Source organism: Heterodontus francisci, chromosome 1 (assembly GCF_036365525.1).
Source record: "Heterodontus francisci isolate sHetFra1 chromosome 1, sHetFra1.hap1, whole genome shotgun sequence".
Classification (NCBI taxonomy): Eukaryota; Metazoa; Chordata; class Chondrichthyes; order Heterodontiformes; family Heterodontidae; genus Heterodontus; species Heterodontus francisci.
In genome coordinates, this window is record NC_090371.1 from 59,652,899 (window position 1) to 59,676,292 (window position 23,394).

Below are 23,394 nucleotides of genomic sequence, written 5' to 3' on the forward strand. Positions count from 1 at the left end.
ACTTTAATGCTAAGAATAACTGGAATATGTTGAGTAGATTACAACAGTACTAATTTGATTCTCCCTCTTCTGGATTTATTGCCTGTCATTTTGTCCCATCTATCTTATTTTTCTATCTTCTAAATGAAATGTATTTATTTCTCCTTTATGATCAACGCTTCCATTTTTTCATTCCTTTACTTCTGAAACATTTTTCCTGGTTTCAGATTGTTGATTTATGGAATAAGCAACTGTCTATTTGAAGGTCAGCTGATTTGAAGTGTTCAAAATGGAATTAGATCTATTGTTAATTCACTGATGATCTAGGAGATATTGACTTGGGTAGAAAACACTGAGTGCTGCTGGACGGCACAGAGTATGAAGAGGGTGTTTGGTAAGTGAAGGAGTTCAGTAAGGAGGGGAACTATTAATTAAGAAAAAAATAAATTTGACTTCACTGAGAGCTGCTTTGAGGGCAGACAGTGTAAAGTGAGTTTGATGCGCAAGGGAGGGGCTCCGTTCTTTCTTTCTTCTACCTTTTTGCAGCCTCCAGTAGCTGCCTCTCTCTTTGGCACAGGGGAAGAAGCTAATTAGTGAGTAACTAGTAAGTTATTCTACTTCTCATTGTAATAAGTTTTTAAAGTTACGGTATGGTAGGTCAGCTCGGCCAAGTGGAATGTACATCCTGCTGTATGTGGGAAGTCATGGATGCACCACATGTCCTAGATGAACACATCTGCAGGGAGTGTCACCGGCTGCAGAAGCTTGAGCTCTGGGTTTTGGAACTCGAGCAGCGGCTGGAGTCACTGTTGTGCATCTGCGAGGCAGAGGACTACGTGGCTAGCACATTTAGGGAGGTGGTCACACGGCAGGTTAGGAGCATGCAGGCAGAGAGGGAATGGGTGAGAACCAGGCAGGCAGTGCAGGAGTCCCCTGAGTTTATCTTGCTTGCTAATCGGTTTTCCATTTTAGATAATGTTGAGAGCGATGGTTCCTCAGAGGACTGCAGCCAGAGCAAAGGCCATGGCACCACGGGTGGCTCAGCTGCACAGGACGGGAGGAAACAGAGTGGAAGATCAATAGTAATAGGGGATTTAATAGTCAGGGATCAGACAGGCATTTCTGCAGCAGTAAACGTGACTCCAGCATGGTGTGTTGCCTCCCTGGTGCCAGGGTCAAGGATGTCACGGAGCGGCTGCAGGACATCCTTCTGGAGGAGGGTGAACAGCCAGAGGTTGTGGTCGACATTGGTACCAGTGTCATAGGTAGGAAGACAGATGAGGTCCTGAAAGCAGATTTTAGAGAGTGAGGAATGAAATTATAAAGCAGGACCTCAAGAGCAGTAATCTCAGGATTACTCCCAGTGCCAGTGAGCATAGGAATAGAAGAATTGAGCAATTGAACATGTGAATTGGTGTAAGAGGGAGGGAATCAGATTTCTGAGGCATTGAGACCAGTTCTGGGGCAGGTAGAACCTGTACAAGATGGACGGGCTACACTTTAACAGGACCGGAACTAACATCCTCGCAGGGAGATTTGCTCGGGCTGTTGGGGAGGGTTTAAACTAGCTTGTCAGGGGGATGGGAACCTTAGGGGTAGCTCAAATTGGAAAGAAGTAAAGCTGGCAACAGCAGGTAAAAGGGATAGAGGCATAGAGGGATATGGAATTAATGCAGACAGGTGGGATTAGTTTAGATAGGCATAATGGTTGGCATGGACGCGGTGGGCCGAAGGGCCTGTTTCTATGCTGTACGACTCTATGACTCTAAAAAAAGTAGCAAGTGACATTAGAAGGCAGGCGAAACAAAGGCAAGCATCAACTAGGCTCAGAATGCAGAATAATGTCAAGAAGGCAAGGTTAAGGGCACTCTACCTGAATGGCCAAGAGAGTTCAGACTGGCCAAGAGAGTGTGGGAAAATGGCGCACTGACACGGAACACAAAAGTCCGAGTGTATCAGGCCTGTGTCCTCAGTACCTTGCTCTACGGCAGCGAGGCCTGGACAACGTATGCCAGCCAAGAGCGACGTCTCAATTCATTCCATCTTCGCTGCCTTCGGAGAATGCTTGGCATCAGGTGGCAGGACTATATCTCCAACACAGAAGTCCTTGAAGCGGCCAACATCCCCAGCTTATACACACTACTGAGTCAGCGGCGCTTGAGATGGCTTGGCCATGTGAGCCGCATGGAAGATGGCAGGATCCCCAAAGACACATTGTACAGCGAGCTCGCCACTGGTATCAGACCCACCGGCCGTCCATGTCTCCGTTATAAAGACGTCTGCAAACGCGACATGAAATCGTGTGACATTGATCACAAGTCGTGGGAGTCAGTTGCCAGCATTCGCCAGAGCTGGCGGGCAGCCATAAAGACAGGGCTAAATTGTGGCGAGTCGAAGAGACTTAGTAGTTGGCAGGAAAAAAGACAGAGGCGCAAGGGGAGAGCCAACTGTGCAACAGCCCCAACAAACAAATTTCTCTGCAGCACCTGTGGAAGAGCCTGTCACTCCAGAATTGGCCTTTATAGCCACTCCAGGCGCTGCTTCACAAACCACTGACCACCTCCAGGCGCGTATCCATTGTCTCTCGAGATAAGGAGGCCCAAAAGAAAGAAAACCTGAATGCACACAGCATTCGCAACAAGGTAGATGATTTCAAGGCCCAAATAGAGGTAGATTGGGTATGATCTAATTGCCATTATGGAAACGGTGCTACAGGGTGACCAAGACTGAAAACTGAATATTCAAGTATATTCAACATTTAGGAAGGACAGTCAAAAAGGAAAAGGAAGTGGTGTTGCGCTGATAATAAGGGATGGGATCAGTACTTTAGTAAGGGAGGATCTCAGATCGGAAGAACAAAATGGGGAATATGTTTGGGTGGAGCTAAGAAGCAGCAAGGAGCAGCAATCATTGGTAGGAGTTGTTTATAGGTCACCAAACAGTAGTAGTAGTGTGGGGCATGGTATTAATCAGGAGATTAGGAAGCATAAAGCATGGGGTAATACAGTAATCATGGGTGACTTCAATCTGCACATAGACTGGGTAAACCTAATGAGCTCAAATGCTGTGGAGGAAGAGTTTCTAGAGTGTTTTAGGGATGGTTTTCTAGAGCAGTTGAGGTACCGAGTAGAGAACAGGCTATTTTAGATCTAGTCTTATGTAATGAGAAAGGGATAATTAATAATATTGTTACAAAATAATCTTTCGGGATGAGCGACCATTATATGATAGAATTTTACATTATGTTTGAAAGTGAGGTAGTTCTATTTGAAGCCAGGGTGTTCAATGTGAACAAAGGAAATTATGAAGGTATGAGGGGCAAATTGGCTGAGGTGGATTGGAAAAATACACTAAAAGGTATGACAGTACATAGGTAATGGATAGTCTTTAAAGCAATATTACATAGTTTGCAGCAACTATACATTCCTTCAAGGCACCAAAACCCCCAAAAGTAAAGGCAGTCAACCGTGGATAACAAAGGAAGTTAAGGATTGTATACGATTAAAAGAAAAGGCCTATAAAGTTGCCAGAAATAGTAGTAAACCTGAGGATTGGGAGGATTTTAGAATACAGCAAAGGAGGACGAAGAAATTGATAAAGAGAGAACAGACTATAAATGTAAGCTAGCTAAAAACGGACTGTAAAAGCTGCTATTGGTACGTAAAAAGGAAAAGCGTGGCTAAGGCAAATGTGGGTCCATTACAGGCAGAGTCAGGGGAATTTATATTGGGGAATAGAGAAATGGCAGTGAAGCTAAATGATTACTTTTTGTCTATCTTCACTGAGGAAGATACAAGAAATCTCCCAGAATTTGAGATCCAAAGGATTAGTGAGAATGAGCAATTGAAGGCAATTAGTACTAGTAAGAAGGTTGTATTGGAGAAATTAATGGGGCTGAAGGTTGATAAGTCCCCAGCACCTGATATTCTACGTCCCAGAGTGTTGAAAGAGGTAGCTATGGAAATAGTGGATGCATTGGTGATCATCTTCCAAAATTCCATAGATTTTGGAATAGTTCCTGCAGATTGGAAGATAGGAAATGTAACCCCACTATTTAAGAAGGGAGGGAGAGAGAAAACAGGGAATTACAGACCTGTTAGCATTACATAATTTGGGAAAATGCTAGAATCTATTCTAAAGGATATGATAAATGGACACTTGGATAATAATGATCTGATTGGGCATAGTCAACATGGATTTATGAATGGAAAATCATGTTTGACAAACCTGTTGGAGTTTTTTGAGAATGTTATTAACAGAATGGATTAAGGGGAGTCGGTGGATGTGGTATATTTGGATTTTCAGAAAGCCTTTGACAAAGTTCCCCACAGGAGGTTGATTAGCAAAATTAAAGCAGGTGGGATAGGAAGTAATGTACTGACATGGATTAAGGATTGGTTAATAGGCAGAAAGCAGAGAGTAGGAATAGACAGGTCATTCTCGCATTGACAGGCTGTGACTAGTGGGGTACCACAGGGATCAGTGCTTGGGCCCCAGCTGTTCACAATATATATCAATGATTTGGATGTGGGGACCAAATGTAATATTTCCAAGTTCATGGATGACACAAAACTAGATGGGAATGTGTATTGTGTGGAAGATGCAAAGCGGCTTCAAGGGGATTTGGACAGACTCGGTGAATGGGCAAGAAAGTGGTAGATGGAATATAATGTGGAAAAATGTGAGGTTATCTACTTTGATACGAGGAACAGATGTGCAGAGTTTTTCTTAAATAGTAAGAGGTTAGAAAGTGTAGATGTAGAAAGGGAAATAGGAGTCCTTGTCAATAAGTCACTGAAAGCTAACATGCAGATGCAGCAAGCAATTAAGAAGGCAAATAATATGTTGGCCTTTATTGCAAGAGAATTTGAGTACAGGAGTAGTGAAGTCTTGCTTCAGCTGTATAGAACCTTGGTTGGACCGTACCTGGAGTACTGTGTGCAGTTTTGGTCCCCTTACCTTAGGAAGGATATAATTGCCATAGAGGGAGTGCAATGAGGGTACACCAGATTTGTTCCAGGGATGGCGGGACTGTCCTATGAAGAGAGATTGGGGAAACTGGGCCTTTAATTCTCTGAAGTTTTGAAGATTGAGAGGTGATCTCATTGAAACCTACAAAATATGTAAAGGGATAGACAGGGTAGATGCAGGTAAGATGTTTCCTCTGGCTGGGGAGTCTAGGACCAGGAGACACAATTTCAAAATGAGGACAGAGATGAGGAGAAATTTTTTTACTCAGAGAGTTGCGAATCTTTGGAATTCTCTTCCCTGGGGGCTGTGACAGCTCAGTCATTGAGTATGTTTAAAGCAGAGATTTCTAAATACCTATGATATTAAGGGATATGAGGATAGTGTTGGAAAAAGGCATTGAAGTGGATGATCAGCCACGATCATATTGAATGGCGGGGCAGGCTCGATGGGCTGAATGGCCTACTCCTGCTCCTATGTAAAACAGATGAAAAAAATGGATTCTTGAATCAGTTACTGAATCATGGAAAATGATGGATTGGTTGAATGGCCTTTTCTTAATCCTGTGTGTTTTGTCACTTTATTTCTGTCCTTGTTTAATGTATTCTTGTTTTCCACTTGTATAACTTTGCCTGTAATCTGGCTTATCCAGACTCCATTTTATTGTTACTTATATAGTCAATCTTCTGCTTATCTATATTAGAAATGGGTCTTTTCATTTGTTTTAACGCTAACTCATGAATTTTTGAGAAAAAGCCTAAAGCTTACTTAATTGAAGCTGACACAACTGCAGTTCCATTATACAATATGCAGAATGTTACCATCCCTGCAGAATTCCTCTGTGGATATGATTAGTTATCAGTTTTATGCTGTTTCCTAATCCATTAAGGCAACACAAACTAAATTTATGCAGGGCATTCAAAGGCAAAAGAAACCAAGGCTTTTCAGATTGGGCAGAAATTCAGGTCCCAGAGTTGAAAGGACAGCATACTATCTAATTACAACACCATCCAGTGGACTAAATTCAGTCTAGCCTGGAGGGCTGAAAAAGCAAGGGGATCCCTGCCTTGGCCATTCAGAGCCCCGCCATCCCTGGTGCAATTCAACTACACTCGTGCCATTAACTGCCCGGCGCCAGGATTCCCCATCCTTTCGAGGAAGGGGATCAGCCTCCAAGAACTGTATATCGCAGGAAATACTAGCGAGCATCAATTTGCATTTGATGTTGACTGAAGAATAAATACTTTGACCAGGTGGTGGAACTCTGATCAAGTGTCAGATTACTGGTATCAGCTAAAATAAAAGCAAAATACTGCAGATGCTGGAAATCTGAAATAAAAACAAGTAATGCTGGAAATACTCAGCAGGTCTGGCAGTATCTGTGGAGAGAGAAGCAGAATTAACGTTTCAGGTCAGTGACCCTTCTTCAGAACTCCTGTTTCCTCTCTTGACTGTACCCTGCACTTGAAAATCATATTTGTGGATATCCAGTGAGGATTTCCCCTGATGCACACCACAGTTCAACACCTTGCCAGCAAACAGAGTCTAGCAAGGCTTCAAAGCCTAACAGAGCCAGTAGCTCAGTACCGGGAGTGGTGGCCACTGCCAGTACTGCAGGCCTGGGACCAGGCCCAGCACTGGATCCCTGGACCAAAGGTGAGTGAGGTGGGGTCACCAGGGCCAGTCCAGTATGCCCCAGGGTGGGGTGGGGGGAGGAGGAGGATGGGGATTCAGGGTGGGTTGGTGTGAATGTAGGGCTGGCCTTTGCTGCCGGGGGCCCACCATAGGCCTCAGATTACCCATAGAGGAGTCCCCATCCCCCACCCTACCTCCAACACTAAGCCCACAGAGAGGCTGCCTTGTTTTACTAGGCGACCTCCCCGCATAGTGGAAGCTGCTTTAATTCCAGGGGTGGTGGGAAGAGGCCCTTTAGTGTCTAGTTATTGACCACTTAAGGGTCTCAATTGGCCTTTGGGTGGGAAGGTTATCTTTGGCCTTTCCCACCTCTGATTTAATTGTGGTGCGATGGGAAGGCGACAGGCCCTCCCCACCTTCCATCGCAATTCTATGGGCCCACCCCTCCCCACCCACTAGTGTCTCCTGGGGGCACTTTAAATTCCACCCAGTCTGTGCCAATTATTCCTTTTAAATAATTATATTGCAATTTCTAATTGTATATATGTAATAAATATATATGATAAAATTGTGGTTAACATATTTAAGGCAATAAAACATCTTGAAAAGAGATACTGTTATAATATTTAATAATTATCTGAGGTTTCAATGGAGTGGTTAAACTGAAAATTTGTATACTTAGCTATTCCCAATTTACTGTCAAACCACTTTAATTAGCGCCTAAAGCTCATATGCTTATTTTAATTGTCCTTTCTCTCTCCTACTCTCATCCTATCTCAAATGTCTTACGTAGAGTATGGTTCCACTAGTGCCGTTACCCTCATATACCTTGCTCAAGTGGCTGCCCTGAATCATGACCGTGCAGTGTTCATGCACGAGCGATTGCCGGGCAGTAAGCAGGAGAGGGCAGATAGTTTAGTTCAGTTCAAATTCTTTCTGGTCTGCCTGGAAACATCAATTATAAACAATTCTCCCAAAATATGTAAACCATGCTTCAACACTTTACCTGCTCCCATTCATTCCCTGATTGAGACAAAGTGCAGGTGAATTGCTATAGACTCCTTATTTTTTTATTCGTTCACTTGATGTGGGCATTGTTGGCAAGGTCAGCATTTATTCCCATCCTTACTTGCCCTTGAGAAGGTGGTGGTGAGCCACTTTTTGAACTGCTGCAGTCTGTGTTGTGTAAGTACACCCACAATTCTGTTAGTTAGGGAGTTCCAGGATTTTGACCCAGTGACGATGGAGGAACGGTGATGTATTTCCAAATCAGGTGTCTGACTTGAAGGAGAACCTGAAGATGGTGATGTTCCCATGCACTTGCTGCTCTTGCCCTTCTAGATGATCGAGGTTGCAGGTTTCTCTGACCTCAACATAAAGTGAACTAAAGAAGTTCGGGTGATAAGGGGAGTGGGAATTTAAACTAACTCAGGGTGGGCAGGAAACTGGCAGGATTGGGGGATTTTACACTCAGCCCAATGTCATACTAGGCCTCCACCTGCCAACAATGAATTTTGTCATAAATATTGATTTAAAATTGTTGCTGGAGTGAAGAATGGATTTGTTAAACAGATCAGCCGTGGCTGGAAAAGACATTTGCATATTAACAGACAGTGCTTGGGAGGACAAAAGACCTTTCCCTGACCCATTCAACCCACAATGGACCTTGACCACCAGGTATTATGTGTAAGAGAAGCTTTCCAGACACTGCTAAGGTGATATAATCCAAGACGTGGTCTGACCAGTTAGTCACATGACTAACCTGCTTGGCAACCTGAGTTTTTCTGAATTGTACAAACAGTTTGAACTGAGAGTGGTTTTTTTGCTCCTAGACTGAAAAGACCTCTCCTGGCTGGCTAGCCATAGCCTCACCTGTCTGCTTCCATCTCTTTCTCACGGAACTCTAAATCCACTGAAGACACATGAACCCCAAAAGAGAAAAGTCTCCTACAGCGAACAAGGTTTAAGAAGAAAACAGGGCCCCAATGAAAAGCAAGATCTACCGACAATCAAGGACTCTACAGTGAGCTCGAAGAACCGTAATAAAAACTCTTCAGATATTGCCTCAAACTTTTCCACTTTATTTTTCTTCTCTTTTCTGTCTCTATTTGTATGTGTGTATCACATATGCATGCTAGCTTGGGTGCATCACGTATCCGTAGGCGTCAACTGAATTAGAGTTTAAGTTCAAGTTTAATAAATTTCAACTTTTCTTTAAACCTAAGAAAACCTGTTTGTGCTGGTTTCTTTGCCTTATAATTGGAAAGCAGTGGACAAGGATTCACCAAGGGAGAGCTAAAAACATGGTGTGTTTAAAATTAAACTCTGTTACAGTAAGACCAGGTGAAGGCTGAGAGGGACCCCTAGACACCTTTCTCACTGGGTTGTAACACCAATATTACTCTCCGTTGACTTCAGTAAAATTGAATGGTGTGTGGAACCAATATAACACACAATCCTGCCAATTTCCTAACAGGCAGGTTAGGTTAAAATTGCTTCCCATTGGTCTCAGATTTAGCCTGCCCCTCTGACCTCTATTCAGTCAATTCCCTTGATAGTGTGATCAAGATAACAACTCATCTTTTGAGGATTTACTCCAGTGCAGTTATTTGCCCAGGCAGTCCATGATACAGTAAAGTAAAAGCAAAATACTGCGGATGCTGGAAATCTGAAATAAAAAGAAGAAATGCTGGAAATACTCAGCAGGTCTGGCAGCATCTGTGGAGAGAGAAGCAGAGTTAAGTGACCCTTCTTCAGAACCTTCACTGACCTACAACATTAACTCTGCTTATCTCTCCACAGATGCTGCCAGACCTGCTGAGTATTTCCAGCATTTCTTGTTTTTAGTCCATGATACAGTACCTTGTGGCATCAGTGGCTGTGCTATTCTGTAGGCTGTAGTGAATTTCGTTAAACTGTATATCACAGATAATACTAGCAAGCATCAATTTGCATTTGGTGTTGACTGAAGAATAAATACTTTGACCAGCTGGTGGAACTCTGATCCAGTGTCAGGTTACTGGTATCAGCTGCTTGGATAAAACTATGTTCTTTCCTCTCTTGACTGCACCCAGCGCTGGAAAATCATATTTGTGGATATCCAGTGAGGATTTCCCGATACACTCCACAGTTCAACACCTTTCCAGCAAACAGAGTCTAGCAAGGCTCACAAATGGGCACTAGGGCACAATACTGGAAGGTAACTCATGCCCATGGCAGTGTAGCCTGTTTATGAGTTAGTGCCTCCAACAAGAGAATGGGGAAGGAAGAAGTAGAACTCTGAAATACTTCTCCCTACTAGTTTAACAGAGATGCTAAACCATTTACTTTCAATGGGTTGAAATCTCTGCTTGATTAGGAGTGAAAGGAATTTCAGGCAAACCCTGAAGTGTCTGCACATCATTATCATCAAACAACAACAACTTGTAATTAAACAGCACTTTAATCTAATAAAACATCTGAAGGATTCAGAGGAGCATTATCAAACAAAATTTGACACTGAGCCACATAAAGAAATATTAAGCAGCATCTTAAAAGAGAGGGAGACGGAGAGGTTTAGGGAGGGAATTCCAGAGATTAGGGCCTAGGCAACTGAAGGCACAGCTGACAATGGTGGACTGGTTAAAATTGGGGATGCTCAAGGGGCCAGAATTGGGGAGCACAGATATCTTGCAGGATTGTGTCACTGGAGGTGGTTACAGAGATAGGGAGGGACAAGATCATGGAAGGATTTGAAAACAAGAATGAGAATTTTAAATCAAGGCATATATTTGGGTGGCGCAGTGGTTAGCACCGCAGCCTCACAGCTCCAGGGACCCGGGTTTGATTCTGGGTACTGCCTGTGCGGAGTTTGCAAGTTCTCCCTGTGACCGTGTGGGTTTTCGCTAGGTGCTCCGGTTTCCTCCCACCGCCAAAGACTTGCAGGTGATAGGTAAATTGGCCATTGTAAATTGCCCCTAGTGTAGATAGGTGGTAGGGTATATGGGATTACTGTAGAGTTAGTGTAAATGGGTGGTTGTTGGTTGGCACAAACTTGGTGGGCCGAAGGGCCTGTTTCAGTGCTGTATCTCTAAATAAAATAAAATAAAATTGCTTAACTGGGAGCCAATGAAGGTCAGCAAACACAGGGGTGATAGATCAAAGCGGCTTAGTGACAGTTAAGACACAAGCAACAAAGTTTTGGATGACTTCAAGTTTCCAAAACATGGGCGGCTGGCCAGGAGTGCACTGGAGTAGTCAAGTCTGGAGGTAGCAAAAACATGGCTGAGTGCTTCAGCAGGAAGTGAGCTGAGGCATGTGTGGAGTCAATGTTACAGAGGTGGAAATAGTGATGCTGTGGATATGTGGTTGGAATTTCATCTCTGGGTTGAATATGACACCATGGTTATGAACTGTCTGGTTCAGCTTCAGGCAGTTGCCCAGGAGAGGGATGAAATCAGTGGCTGGGGAATGGAGTTTGTGGTGCAGACCAAAGACAATGACTTTGGTCTTCCCCATATTTAGTTGGAGGAATTTTCTGCTCATCCAGCACTGGATGTCAGACAGTGGGTGAGTCACGTGAGGTGGTGGTGGGTGTCATCAGTATACATGTGGAAAATGATGGTGTGATTTCAGATAATGTCACCAAGGATCAGCATGCAAATGAGAAATAGGAGGGGACCAAGGTAGATCTCTGGAGGAACACTAGAGGTAACAGTGGGGGAGAAGGAAGACAAGCCATTTTATTTTATTTAGAGATACAGCACTGAAACAGGCCCTTCGGCCCACCGAGTCTGTGCCGACCAACAACCACCCATTTTTTATACTAACCCTACAGTAATCCCATATTCCCCATCAACTCCCTACACTAGGGGCAATTTACAACAGCCAATTTACCTATCACCTGCAAGTCTTTTGGATGTGGGAGGAAACCGGAGCACCCAGTGAAAACCCACGCAGACACAGGGAGAACTTGCAAACTCCACACAGGCAGTACCCAGAATCGAACCCGGGCCCCTGGAGCTGTGAGGCTGCGGTGCTAACCACTGCACCACTGTGCCACCCATTGCAGGTGATTCTCTGGCTGTGATTAAATAGGTAAGAATGGAACAAAGCGAGTATAGTCCCAAACAGCAGGATGATAGTGGAGAGGTGCTGGAGGAGGATGATGTGGTTAACTATGTCAAAGGTTGAACACAGGCCAAAAAGGACAAAGCGGGAAAGTTTACCTCTGACACAGTAACATAGGATAAAGGCCTGCTACCCAACCTGAACCTGACAGGACCCGACAACATGGGTCGGGTCGGGTCCGGGTCGGGCCAGGTCTGGGTTGGGCCGGGTCCGGATCGGACACACAGTACCACCTTTTGCTCTGCTGGGAGGAAAACGGAAGTTGAGGAAGTAAGCGTCAACATTTGAAAAGCATGCCTGAGCTGGGAGTCCGGGACGTCAAGGAGGGAAACGTGCATCCGGACACCATAGACCCTGAGTCTGCGCAGTGAGCATCTCTATGACGTCATTGTGCTCATGCTGCAGCTTCCTTCCATTCTATCCATCCAAAAGTGGTAAATACAGTGGGGTAAATACACTAAGGTTGGGTTGGGCTTGGATTGGGTCGGATCGGGCCGGGTCGGGCTCGGGTCTGATGTGCTTCTGTCGGGTTCGGGTCAGGATTTTTTTTCCAGACCCGAGCAGGCCTTTAACATAGGATGTAATTTGTGACTTTGTTAAGAGCCATTTTGGTACTGTATCAGGGGCAGTAACCTGATTGGAGAGATTCCAACATGGAATTCTGGGAAAGATGGGCATGGATTTGTGAGGCAACAACACATTCAAGGTCTGGAGAGGAAAGGAAGGTTGGAAATGGGGCTGTAATTTGCAACAACATTCGAACATAGGAGCAGGAGTAGGCCATCGAGCCTGTCCCGCGATTCAATACGATCGTGGCTGATCATCCACTTCAATGCCTTTTTCCCATACAATCCCCATATCCCTTTTATGTTATGGGTAATTAGAAATCTGTCAATCTCTGCTTTAAACATACTCTATGACTGAGCTTCCAAAACCCTCAGGGGTAGAGAATTCCAAAGATTCACAACCCTTTGAGTATAGACATTTCTCCTCATCTCTGTCCTAAGTGACTTTCACCTTATTTTGAAATTGTATCCCCTGGTTCTAGACTCCCCAACCAGGGGAAACATTTTACCTGCATCTACCCTTTCTATCCCTTTAAGTATTTTGTAGGTTTCAATGAGATCACCTCTCATTCTTCGAAACTCTAGAGAATACAGGCCCGATTTCCCCAATCTAGAATTAGAATTAGAACATTACAGCGCAGTACAGGCCCTTCGGCCCTCGATGTTGTGCCGACCTGTGAAACCATCTGACCTACACTATTCCATTTTCATCCATATGTCTATCCAATGACCACTTAAATGCCCTTAAAGTTGGCGAGTCTACTACTGTTGCAGGCAGTGCGTTCCACGCCCCTACTACTCTCTGAGTAAAGAAACTACCTCTGACATCTGTCCTATATCTATCACCCCTCAACTTAAAGCTATGTCCCCTCGTGTTTGCCATCACCATCCGAGGAAAATGACTCTCACTATCCACCCTATCTAACCCTCTGATTATCTTATATGTCTCTATTAAGTCACCTCTCCTCCTCCTTCTCTCCAACGAAAACAACCTCAAGTCCCTCAGCCTTTCCTCGTAAGACCTTCCCTCCATACCAGGCAACATCCTAGTAAATCTCCTCTGCACCCTTTCCATAGCTTCCACATCCTTCCTATAATGCGGTGACCAGAACTGCACGCAATACTCCAGGTGCGGTCTCACCAGAGTTTTGTACAGCTGCAGCATGACCTCGTGGCTCCGAAACTCGATCCCCCTACTAATAAAAGCTAACACACCATATGCCTTCTTAACAGCCCTATTAACCTGGGTAGCAACCTTCAGGGATTTATGCACCTGGACACCAAGATCTCTCTGTTCATCTACACTACCAAGAATCTTCCCATTAGCCCAGTACTCTGCATTCCTGTTACTCCTTCCAAAGTGAATCACCTCGCACTTTTCCGCATTAAACTCCATTTGCCATCTCTCAGCCCAGCTCTGCAGCCTATCTATGTCCCTCTGTACCCTACAACATCCTTCGGCACTATCCACAACTCCACCGACCTTAGTGTCATCCACAAATTTACTAACCCACCCTCCTACACCCTCTTCCAGGTCATTTATAAAAATGACAAACAGCAGTGGCCCCAAAACAGATCCTTGCGGTACACCACTAGTAACTAAACTCCAGGATGAACATTTGCCATCAACCACCACCCTCTGTCTTCTTTCAGCTAGCCAATTTCTGATCCAAAGCTCTAAATCACCTTCAACCCCATACTTCCGTATTTTCTGCAATAGCCTACCGTGGGGAACCTTATCAAACGCCTTACTGAAATCCATATACACCACATCCACTGCTTTACCCTCATCCACCTGTTTGGTCACCTTCTCGAAAAACTCAATAAGGTTTGTGAGGCACGACCTACCCGTCACAAAACCGTGCTGACGATCGCTAATGAAGTTATTCTTTTCAAGATGATTATACATCCTGTCTCTTATAACCTTTTCCAACATTTTACCCACAACCGAAGTAAGGCTCACAGGTCTATAATTACCAGGGCTGTCTCTACTCCCCTTCTTGAACAAGGGGACAACATTTGCTATCCTCCAGTCTTCCGGCACTATTCCTGTCGACAATGACGACATAAAGATCAAGGACAAAGGCTCTGCAATCTCCTCCCTAGCTTCCCAGAGAATCCTAGGATAAATCCCATCTGGCCCAGGGGACTTATCTATTTTCACACTTTCCAAAATTGATAACACCTCCTCCTTGTGAACCTCAATCCCATCTAGCCTAGTAGACTGAATCTCAGTATTCTCCTCGACAACATTTTCTTTCTCTACTGTAAATACTGACGCAAAATATTCATTTAACGCTTCCCCTATCTCCTCTGATTCCACACACAACTTCCCACTACTATCCTTGATTGGCCCTAATCTAACTCTAGTCATTCTTTTATTCCTGATATACCTATAGAAAGCCTTAGGGTTTCCCCTGATCATATCCGCCAATGACTTCTCGTGTCCTCTCCTTGCTCTTCTTAGCTCTCCCTTTAGATCCTTCCTGGCTAGCTTGTAACTCTCAAGTGCCCTAACTGAGCCTTCACGTCTCATCCTAACATAAGCCTTCTTCTTCCTCTTGACAAGCGCTTCAACTTCTTTAGTAAACCACGGCTCCCTCGCTCGACAACTTCCTCCCTGCCTCACAGGTACATACTTATCAAGGACACGCAGTAGCTGCTCTTTGAATAAGCTCCACATTTCGATTGTTCCCATCCCCTGCAGTTTCCTTCCCCATCCTACGCATCCTAAATCTTGCCTAATCGCATCATAATTTCCTTTCCCCCAGCTATAATTCCTGCCCTGCGGTATATACCTGTCCCTGCCCATCGCTAAGGTAAACCTAACCGAATTGTGATCACTATCACCAAAGTGCTCACCTACATCTAAATCTAACACCTGGCCGGGTTCATTACCCAGTACCAAATCCAATGTGGCATCGCCCCTGGTTGGCCTGTCTACATACTGTGTCAGAAAACCCTCCTGCACACACTGGACAAAAACTGACCCATCTAAAGTACTCAAACTATAGTATTTCCAGTCGATATTTGGAAAGTTAAAGTCCCCCATAACAACTACCCTGTTACTCTCGCCCCTGTGGAGAATCATCTTCGCTATCCTTTCCTCTACATCTCTGGAACTATTTGGAGGTCTATAAAAGACTCCCAACAGGGTGACCTCACCTCTCCTGTTTTTAACCTCGGCCCATACTACCTCAGTAGACGAGTCCTCAAACGTCCTTTCTGTCGCTGTAATACTCTCCTTGATGAACAATGCCACACCCCCCCCCCCCCCTCTTTTACCATCTTCTCTGTTCTTACTGAAACATCTAAACTTCGGAACCTGCAACATCCATTCCTGCCCCTGCTCTACCCATGTCTCCGAAATGGCCACTACATCGAGATCCCAGGTACCAACCCATGCTGCAAGCTCACCCACCTTATTCCGGATGCTCCTGGCGTTGAAGTAGACACACTTTAAACCAGGTTCTTGCTTGCCAGTGCCCTCTTGCGTCCTTGTAACCTTATCCCTGACCTCACTACTCTCAACATCCTGTACACTGGAACTACAATTTAGGTTCCCATCCCCCTGCTGAATTACTTTAAACCCCCCCGAAGAGCACTAGCAGATCTCTCTTCATAGGACAGTCCCGCCATCCAGGGAACAAGTCTGGTGAACCTTTGTTGCACTCCCTCTATGGCAATAATATCCTTCCTAAGGTAAGGGGACCAAAACTGCACAAAAGATTACAGGTGCGGTCTAACCAAGGTTCTATACAATTGAAGCAAGACTTCACAATGGAGGGGTCAATTTTTTTTTTGAGAGGGGTGATGACAGCAGATTTGAAGGAGAGGGGGGCAGTACTTGAAGAGAGAGAACTGTCAATATCAGATAACATGGGAGCCAGTAAGGGAAGTTGGGTGATCAGCAGTTTAGTGGGAATAGGGTTGAGGGAGAAGGAGCAATGTTCCCATTAAGCTGCACAGGTACACTGCTACACGGCAACTGAAAGATACCACACAGGCCTTGTCCTGTGATAAGTAATGTTTGTGCATGGCCATGCAGAGAACATTGAGCAGAAGGTGGGTCTCACAGAGATGAGGAAATCAGACAGGGCATAAGAGAAACTGAAGAAAGATGCGAGTTCAGGGATAGGACAGGGGGAACGTTAGAGAAGTTTGGCCAGTAGGCCAGTGAAAGGAGGAAGCTGATCAGATGGTCTCCGTCTTAGTGACAAAGAAATCGATGAGCCCATCGCACTTCTTGTTGAAGAAGAGGGTGGAGGAGACAGGGGAGACGGGTTTAGGAAGACAGTTTGCATTAGAGAAAAGAAGCTGGAGTTATCTTTGCATTCCAGGATGATTCTGGAATTTTGGGCAGTTTTAGCAGAATAGAGCAGAATCTGATAGTGCTATATGTGGTCCAACCAGATCTAGCAGTGAATGGCTAAACCAGATTTATTTTTTTTATTCTTTCATGGGATGTGAGCATCGTTGGCTAGGCCAGTATTTGTTGCCCATCCTTAATTGCCCCTGAGAAGGTGGTTGTGAGCCGCCTTCTTGAACTGCTGCAGTCCATGTGGGGTAGGTGCCCACATGGTGCCCACAGTGCTGTTAGGAAGGGAGTTTCAGGATTTGGACCCAGTGACAGTGAAGGAATGGCAATATAGTTCCAAGTCAGGATGGTGTGTGGCTTGGAGGGGAACTTGCAGGTGATGGTGTTCCCATGCTTCTGCTGCCCTTTTCCTTCTAGGTCGTAGAGGTTTCAGATTTGGAAGGTGCTGTCGACGGAGCCTTGGTGAGTTGCTGCAGTGCATCTTGTAGATGGTACACACTGCAGCCACTGTGCATCGGTGGTGGAGAAAGTGAATGTTTAAGGTAGTGGATGGGGTGCCAATCAAGCGGGTGGCTTTGTCCTGGTTGGTGTTGAGCTTCTTGAGTGTTGTGGGAGCTTCACCCACCCAGGCAAGTGAAGAGTATTCCATCGCACTCCTGACTTGTGCCTTGTAGATGGTGGAGAGTCAGCAGGTGAGTTACACGTCGCAGAAATCCCAGCCTCTGACCTGCTCTTATAGCCACAGTACTTATATAGCTGGTCCACTTCAATTTCTGGTCAATGGTAACCCTGAGGATGTTGATAGTGGGGGATTCAGCGATGGGAATGTCATTGAATGTCAAGGGGAGATGGTTGGATTCGCTCTTGTTGGAGATGGTCTTTGCCTGGCACTTGTGTGGCACGAATGTAACTTGCCACTTATCAGCCAAGCCTGAATGTTGTCCAGGTCTTGCTGCATATGGACACAGACTGCTTCAGTACCTGAGGAGTCACAAATAGTGCTGAACATTGTGTAATCATCAGTGAACATTTTGATAGGCTCAATCATGCCAATAGTAAATGTAAAATAATCAGTATATTGAACAGTTATTTAGTCGTTTAGTAGTACACAACTTGAGTATTGCTGAAAATAGAGATATGTTGTCGAAGTTTTTAAGCTTTTCATCTTGCACTCATCAGGACAATCGCAAGAATAACCAATATAAGGGAAAACAACAACTTATCCTGCATAAGAGAGTGCTGATTGATTGGCAAGTGAACTCTGATTGGTAGAGGTGTTGCCATGGCAAATGCACCAGTTTACGGTGACTGGTTTAAATTTTAAAGAAAGCTTGGCTTCCGCGACTGGTGGGCACCGCAGGGACTGGAGTGCAGTGTCGACCCGTGAATGGCATTTTAATTTGAGTTTTTTGTTTATTTATCTGTTTTTTAATAAAGTTATTTTAAAAAATATGTATATAAAGGGGGCCTGAGGAATAAAGGCCCCTTCGACATAAAAGGGGCCTGGGTTATAAAGGCCACCTTGAAAAAAAAATGGGTTAGATACAAGAGTAAAGCTCCCTCGACACTAAAAAAAAGCAAAAAAGAGCTTGGCAGTTAACTGTCAGATAGAGTTATAGGGCTGGATTTTACCTTAGGCGGACAGGAATTTGCCACCGACGTAAAAGAACCTGCTTCTGCCTCTCCAAGGGATCCGTCCCACATTTTACGGGTCCCCGGGCTTTAATTGTTCTGAGGCGGGACTTCCGCCCGCCTGACGGAGGAGGTCCCACCTCAGTGAGCTGGTGGCCAATCGGCAGTCCTGCCTCAGTGAGTTGCTGGCCAATCGGCAGGCCGGCAGCTCTTAGTCCTAGCAGTGTCACCGGGAGGGTGGTCACTGCTGGGACTGCAGCCCAACCGACCAGCTGGATCCAGGAGAGAAGGTAAGTTGGGCATGCCTCATCAGGGGATCGGTTCTTATCTGGTGAGTCTGGAGTGGTCGTTTGGGGGGAGTGGGGGGGGGGGGGTGTCTTGGGTCCCGGGGGTGAGTTGGGAGGTGGGGGCGGCCCTCAATCAGGCACTATGTGCCTGACTGCCATGCCCCCCCCCCCCCCCGGGGAGCGGAAAGGCCGATAGCTATCGCTGGGCAGCCTTTCATGTCCCCAGCACGCCCAATTGCCTTGGGTAAAATACCCGTGGAGGTGAGCGAGGGCCCTTAAGTGGCCGTTAAGTCGACTGGAGGTGGGAGTGGGGCGGGTAGGCCTCCCGGAGCCTCCCGCTCAATTTTATGCTGCCCCCACGCCATCAAATGACCTGCTGTGGCGGTGTAAAAATCAGCCCAAAAAGTCATAGAGTCATTTATGGCACAGAATGAGGCCATTTGGCCCATCACATCCATGCCAGCTCTCCATGGAGCAATCCAGTTAGTCCCACCAACCCCCTCCCCCAACGGCTCAATCCCCATTACCCTACAAGTTTATTTCCTTCAAGTGGACATCCAATTTCCTTTTGAAATCTTGGATTGTCTCCACTTTCACTACCCTCGTGGGCAGCAAGTTCCAGATCATTACCATCCTCTGTATAAAAATTTTCTTCCTCACATTCCCCCTGCATCTCTTGTGCAAAACCGTCAATCTGTGTCCCCTAGTCCTTGTACCAACAGTTAATGGGAACAGTTATTCCTTGTCTAACTTATCGATGCCTGTCATAACTTGTGCACCTCTATTAAATCTCCCCTCTAATTTGCTCTAAAATGAGCTGAGGCAGGAGTAGAGTCAGGCATTGTTATGCAGATGGGAATCGATGGTCTTAGTGCTGATGCAGATGTGTGGTTGGAAGCTCATCCCAGGTCCAAATACAACCCCAAGATTGCAAACAATCTGTTTAAGTCTCACAGTTGCCAGGGAGAGGGATGGAGTCAGTGGCTCGGAACGAAGTTTGTAATGGGGACTAAGACAATGGCTTTTGTCTTCCCATTATTTAGTTGGAGGAAATTTCCGCTCATCCTGTACTGGATGTTGGATAAACAGTCTGATAGTTTAGAGACAAAGTGTTATCAGTGCACATGTGGACTTTTACTCAAGACTGTTAGATGTGTAATACGTGCTTTGATTGGAGTGGTATTTATTAGCTATATATTTATTTGTAGTGCATTCGACTAACTTTAGTTCTAACCTTAAATCTATTAATGGAAAGTTTTTGTTTGGCTGTGATTTAAATCCTCAGTTCCTTCGCAGGGACATTCACTCCACGTGTGTCGCTTCAGATAAGTAACCGTACAAATTAAATGTATTGCTTGTAAAGATAAGCCTGCCCAGAAGTGTTTTCCTTTCACAAGTGTATGACATTCAATGGCACTAAAGGGTATAATCAATTGAACAAGGTTCGAACTTTTATAGTAATCCTGAAGCGATGCTCATATCCCTTGAGTGAATAAAAAAAGCGCCTAATTGTAGTAAAGGATTTGTTTTTGAGTAAATTATCCTGTGCACACTATGTAGTTTCATTTGCCTAATTTATGTGAACTGATGTAACCAAAGGGTTCAATGTGTATGAGCTTACCCTGTCTGACGAACTGTCATTTTTCTCTTCAGGACTCATTTCCACTGTTTCCTCTCCAGCACCAATCTCGACCCCTTCATTCCGAGGTGGAGTTGAGTTCTTTCCCAGACTTGGTGGGGGTTTGGCAGGATGACGGCTCTCATGTGTGAGTCTGCTGTCAGTGGCGGTGTCCCCCAGTGTTTCAGTGGTGTTAGCCGTTCGGGGTGTGGGAAGCACATCCCCAGGATCTAATTCACCAGCTGGAGGAGTCAGTCCACCCATAGCTTCCTCCGCCCGATTACCGTTCTTTTCAGGCAGTTCTTGGAAACTTTCCTTCTGCAAAACTTTCTCCCTTTCACCTTCGGTGGCTCTGTCTCCCTCAAGCATGTCCAGATGGATAACACTCTCTGATATTGCCGATGATTCTCTCTTTTGGCAAATAATCATCGCCTGGTTCCCATTTGAAGGAGCTGAACATGTTTTTAAACAGCTGGCCCTGGGGGTAAGTGGGGGCAACTCGGAGCCAACCTCAGGTGAGATGGGGCAAATTTCATCTCCTCCCTTTCCGAGAGCCCTGCTCTTTTCCGAGGCGGAGACACTGCCTATCAATGAGAAGCTGCGTGTGGAACACATCCTTTCCCCAGTGCCTGCAGGTCGAGAACAATGAATATCAATGATGTCCACAGCTGCAGCCTCAGCTGGCAGCCCCGGGTGACCCCGGAAGGCGGACTGGCGGCGCCAGGTCACTTTCACCTCGTCAGTTTCAGGGCCATCGCCTTCTGGCAGAAACACATGAGAGGGGCAGTCCAGCTGGTGCTGCCACAGTGCATTGTCCTGCTCAGTCAGAACATCAGAACACACCAGCCAGTCCAAGTAATCTTCATCTTCAGCAGTTAAATGGGCGGTGTGTGCAGCGCTAATTGCGGGCCAATTCCACTTGCATCGTTGCATGTCGCCTTTCAGAAGATTCTCGCCACTGAAGTCGCCGCCAGACCCTTGGGAAAGTTTCACTGAACTTCTCGAGTCCCCCTTTGGAGAAGCAGCCCCGTTTAAGCTGCGGCTTTGGGGTCCCACTGGAAACAAACTGTGGCAGCCCCCGACACTCTGTCGGAGATCCTTCACCTCATCCCTCTTGACCGTATTTGGGAGGGAGGCAACAGCTGAAGAGCTCATCCCGGCTAGTTTGTCCATCTGTTCTGCAGGAGTAAAACCTGGAATTCCAGATGGGGTTTCCTCTATACTTTCTGAGCTTTGGTCGCCAGCTACTTTCCCTTCGATCGATGACTGGACTGGATTTTCAGTCGAGTGGATTTCAGCAGCAGTGTTTGAAAGGCGATCCTTGGAGCTTTTGCTGTAACACCCCCAACTAATCGGACTATCCATTTCAGAAGGGCGCGACTCGAGCGCCTTCTTGTCTTCGTTTCTTTCTCTTAGCTTCTGCATAATTTTTTGTCTTACCTGAGCTTCCGTGACGAAGCCAACTTGCAAGACCGAGGAACAGATGGCGATCCCCTTTGAGTTTCTGGCAGACACTTGGTAGATCGCGGCGTCGTCTTCTGTACATCTGAAAGTCAATGAACCACTTACTGAGAGCAATCATTGGCAAAACTGCGTGTGATCAATGAGCTTGAACAATGCCAAGTTCACCGCAAGCCCCTGTCAGAATTCATTTGATGCATAAAAGGTAGGTTTCCAGTCTCAAATAAACTATTCGAGTCCAATTCCTAATTATGATCAATATTTTGGCATTCTCTGATAATATAATAGTTCTTGTACCACATTAATTTAATCGACTATGTGACAAGAAACACTTTCAAATGCGACTGGCTGGATTGGTTTGAGCCCCTCCCCACCCCAGAACAAACTGATGGACCAAAATACCAAACTATTGGGAGATTCCAATCTTAGCACTAATGAAATGGTTAACAAGTGACCCATATTCTACAAATGAGGCTGACCAGATAACTCACAACTGACGAGATCACACATGTGTTGCGGTTACCTCGCCATGAAGATGTTCAACATGTTTTATATATCTTCTTCGGCCTCCTTGTCTCGAGAGACAATGGGTAAGTGCCTGGAGGTGGTCAGTGGTTTGTGAAGCAGCGCCTGGAGTGGCTATAAAGGTCAATTCTAGAATGACAGACTCTTCCACAGGTGCTGCAGATAAAATTGGTTGTCGGGGCTGTTACACAGTTGGCTCTCTCCTTGCGCTTCTGTCTTTTTTCCTGCCAACTGCTAATATATATATATATATATTATCACAAGCACAGGAACTGTTAGGAATGCACAGCAGTCCAATCAACATGTGGGGGAAGGGTAGGCTTCAGGTAGTTTGAAGAAACTCACTTAGTTCTCTGCCACATTTGGTGGGGAGTAAGTGACAAAGGGCTATCGATTTAAATTTAACACTAAGAGAATAAAGAGGTCAGTAGATTTTTTTTATGCAAAGGATTGTTGGAGCATGGAATGTTTTGCCACAAGAGGTTGAGGCAGAAACTATTGTTTAAGAGAAAATTGGATAAATATTTGAAGCAGAGGAAGTTTATGGCAAGAGAGCTGGGCAGTAGGATTAATGTATGATTACTTTAGCAAACAGCTAGCAGAGGAATGATAGGAGAATGGCCTCTTTCTGTGCAGTAAACGTCCGAGGTTCTCTGGTTAAATAGTACGGATGTTCAAATCCTGCAGAAGTGGCTATAAATGATGTCACATACCTGGGTTTCAGTTGTTAAATACTGAAATTCTTTGGAGAAAAAGATATAGGCTTGGACATTGGCATTGCACCTGTTTTACAGGCCTTAATGGGCAGTGTGCGTGTGCATATTCTGTACTGGAAGTGCGTAACCCATCATATGGGTAAAAGGTCCAGTATAGGCAACCAGGCCCCATGCCTGAAATGAGCCCTAGAGCCTTTGCTTCCGCAAAAAGGGGGCCTATGCCTGTTTGAGGCCCCCTTCGTGAAGATGAGCTTCTCTGAACACACCTGGCATTGGCCTAATCAGGGGCTCTTAAAGAGGTGGCTACAGACTAGCACCATATGTTTATCTGAATGTCGAGGTGGGAGGAGCAACAGTGTAGTCCTGTTGGCAGTCACTGATCCCTGTTCTGCCCCCTCCTGATTGTCTCCTCCTGCTCCCAGGACTTACCTAAGGATTGCTGTTGTGGAGTTAGCCAGCCCACATTTACCCTTGTGGACTGATAAGCTGCCTCTGGTCACCTGACTGGCATCTGCAGCTTGCCAGGATAGGCTGATGAGGCCTGAGTCCCAATTTCAGGTGAGCCCTTATGCCTCTGGCC

At 45.5% G+C, this 23,394-nt stretch overlaps 1 protein-coding gene across 1 annotated transcript in view; it reads right to left on the reverse strand.

Moving 5' to 3' along the window:
• The window catches only part of alpk2 (alpha-kinase 2), an 87,043-nt gene that overhangs the window by 42,019 nt on the left and 21,630 nt on the right, over positions 1 to 23,394 (reverse strand). Inside the window, exon 3 of the mRNA XM_068056919.1 lies at positions 20,116 to 21,658. Coding sequence (XP_067913020.1) covers positions 20,116 to 21,658 — 1,543 coding nt within the window. The remainder of the gene's footprint in view (positions 1 to 20,115; positions 21,659 to 23,394) is intronic.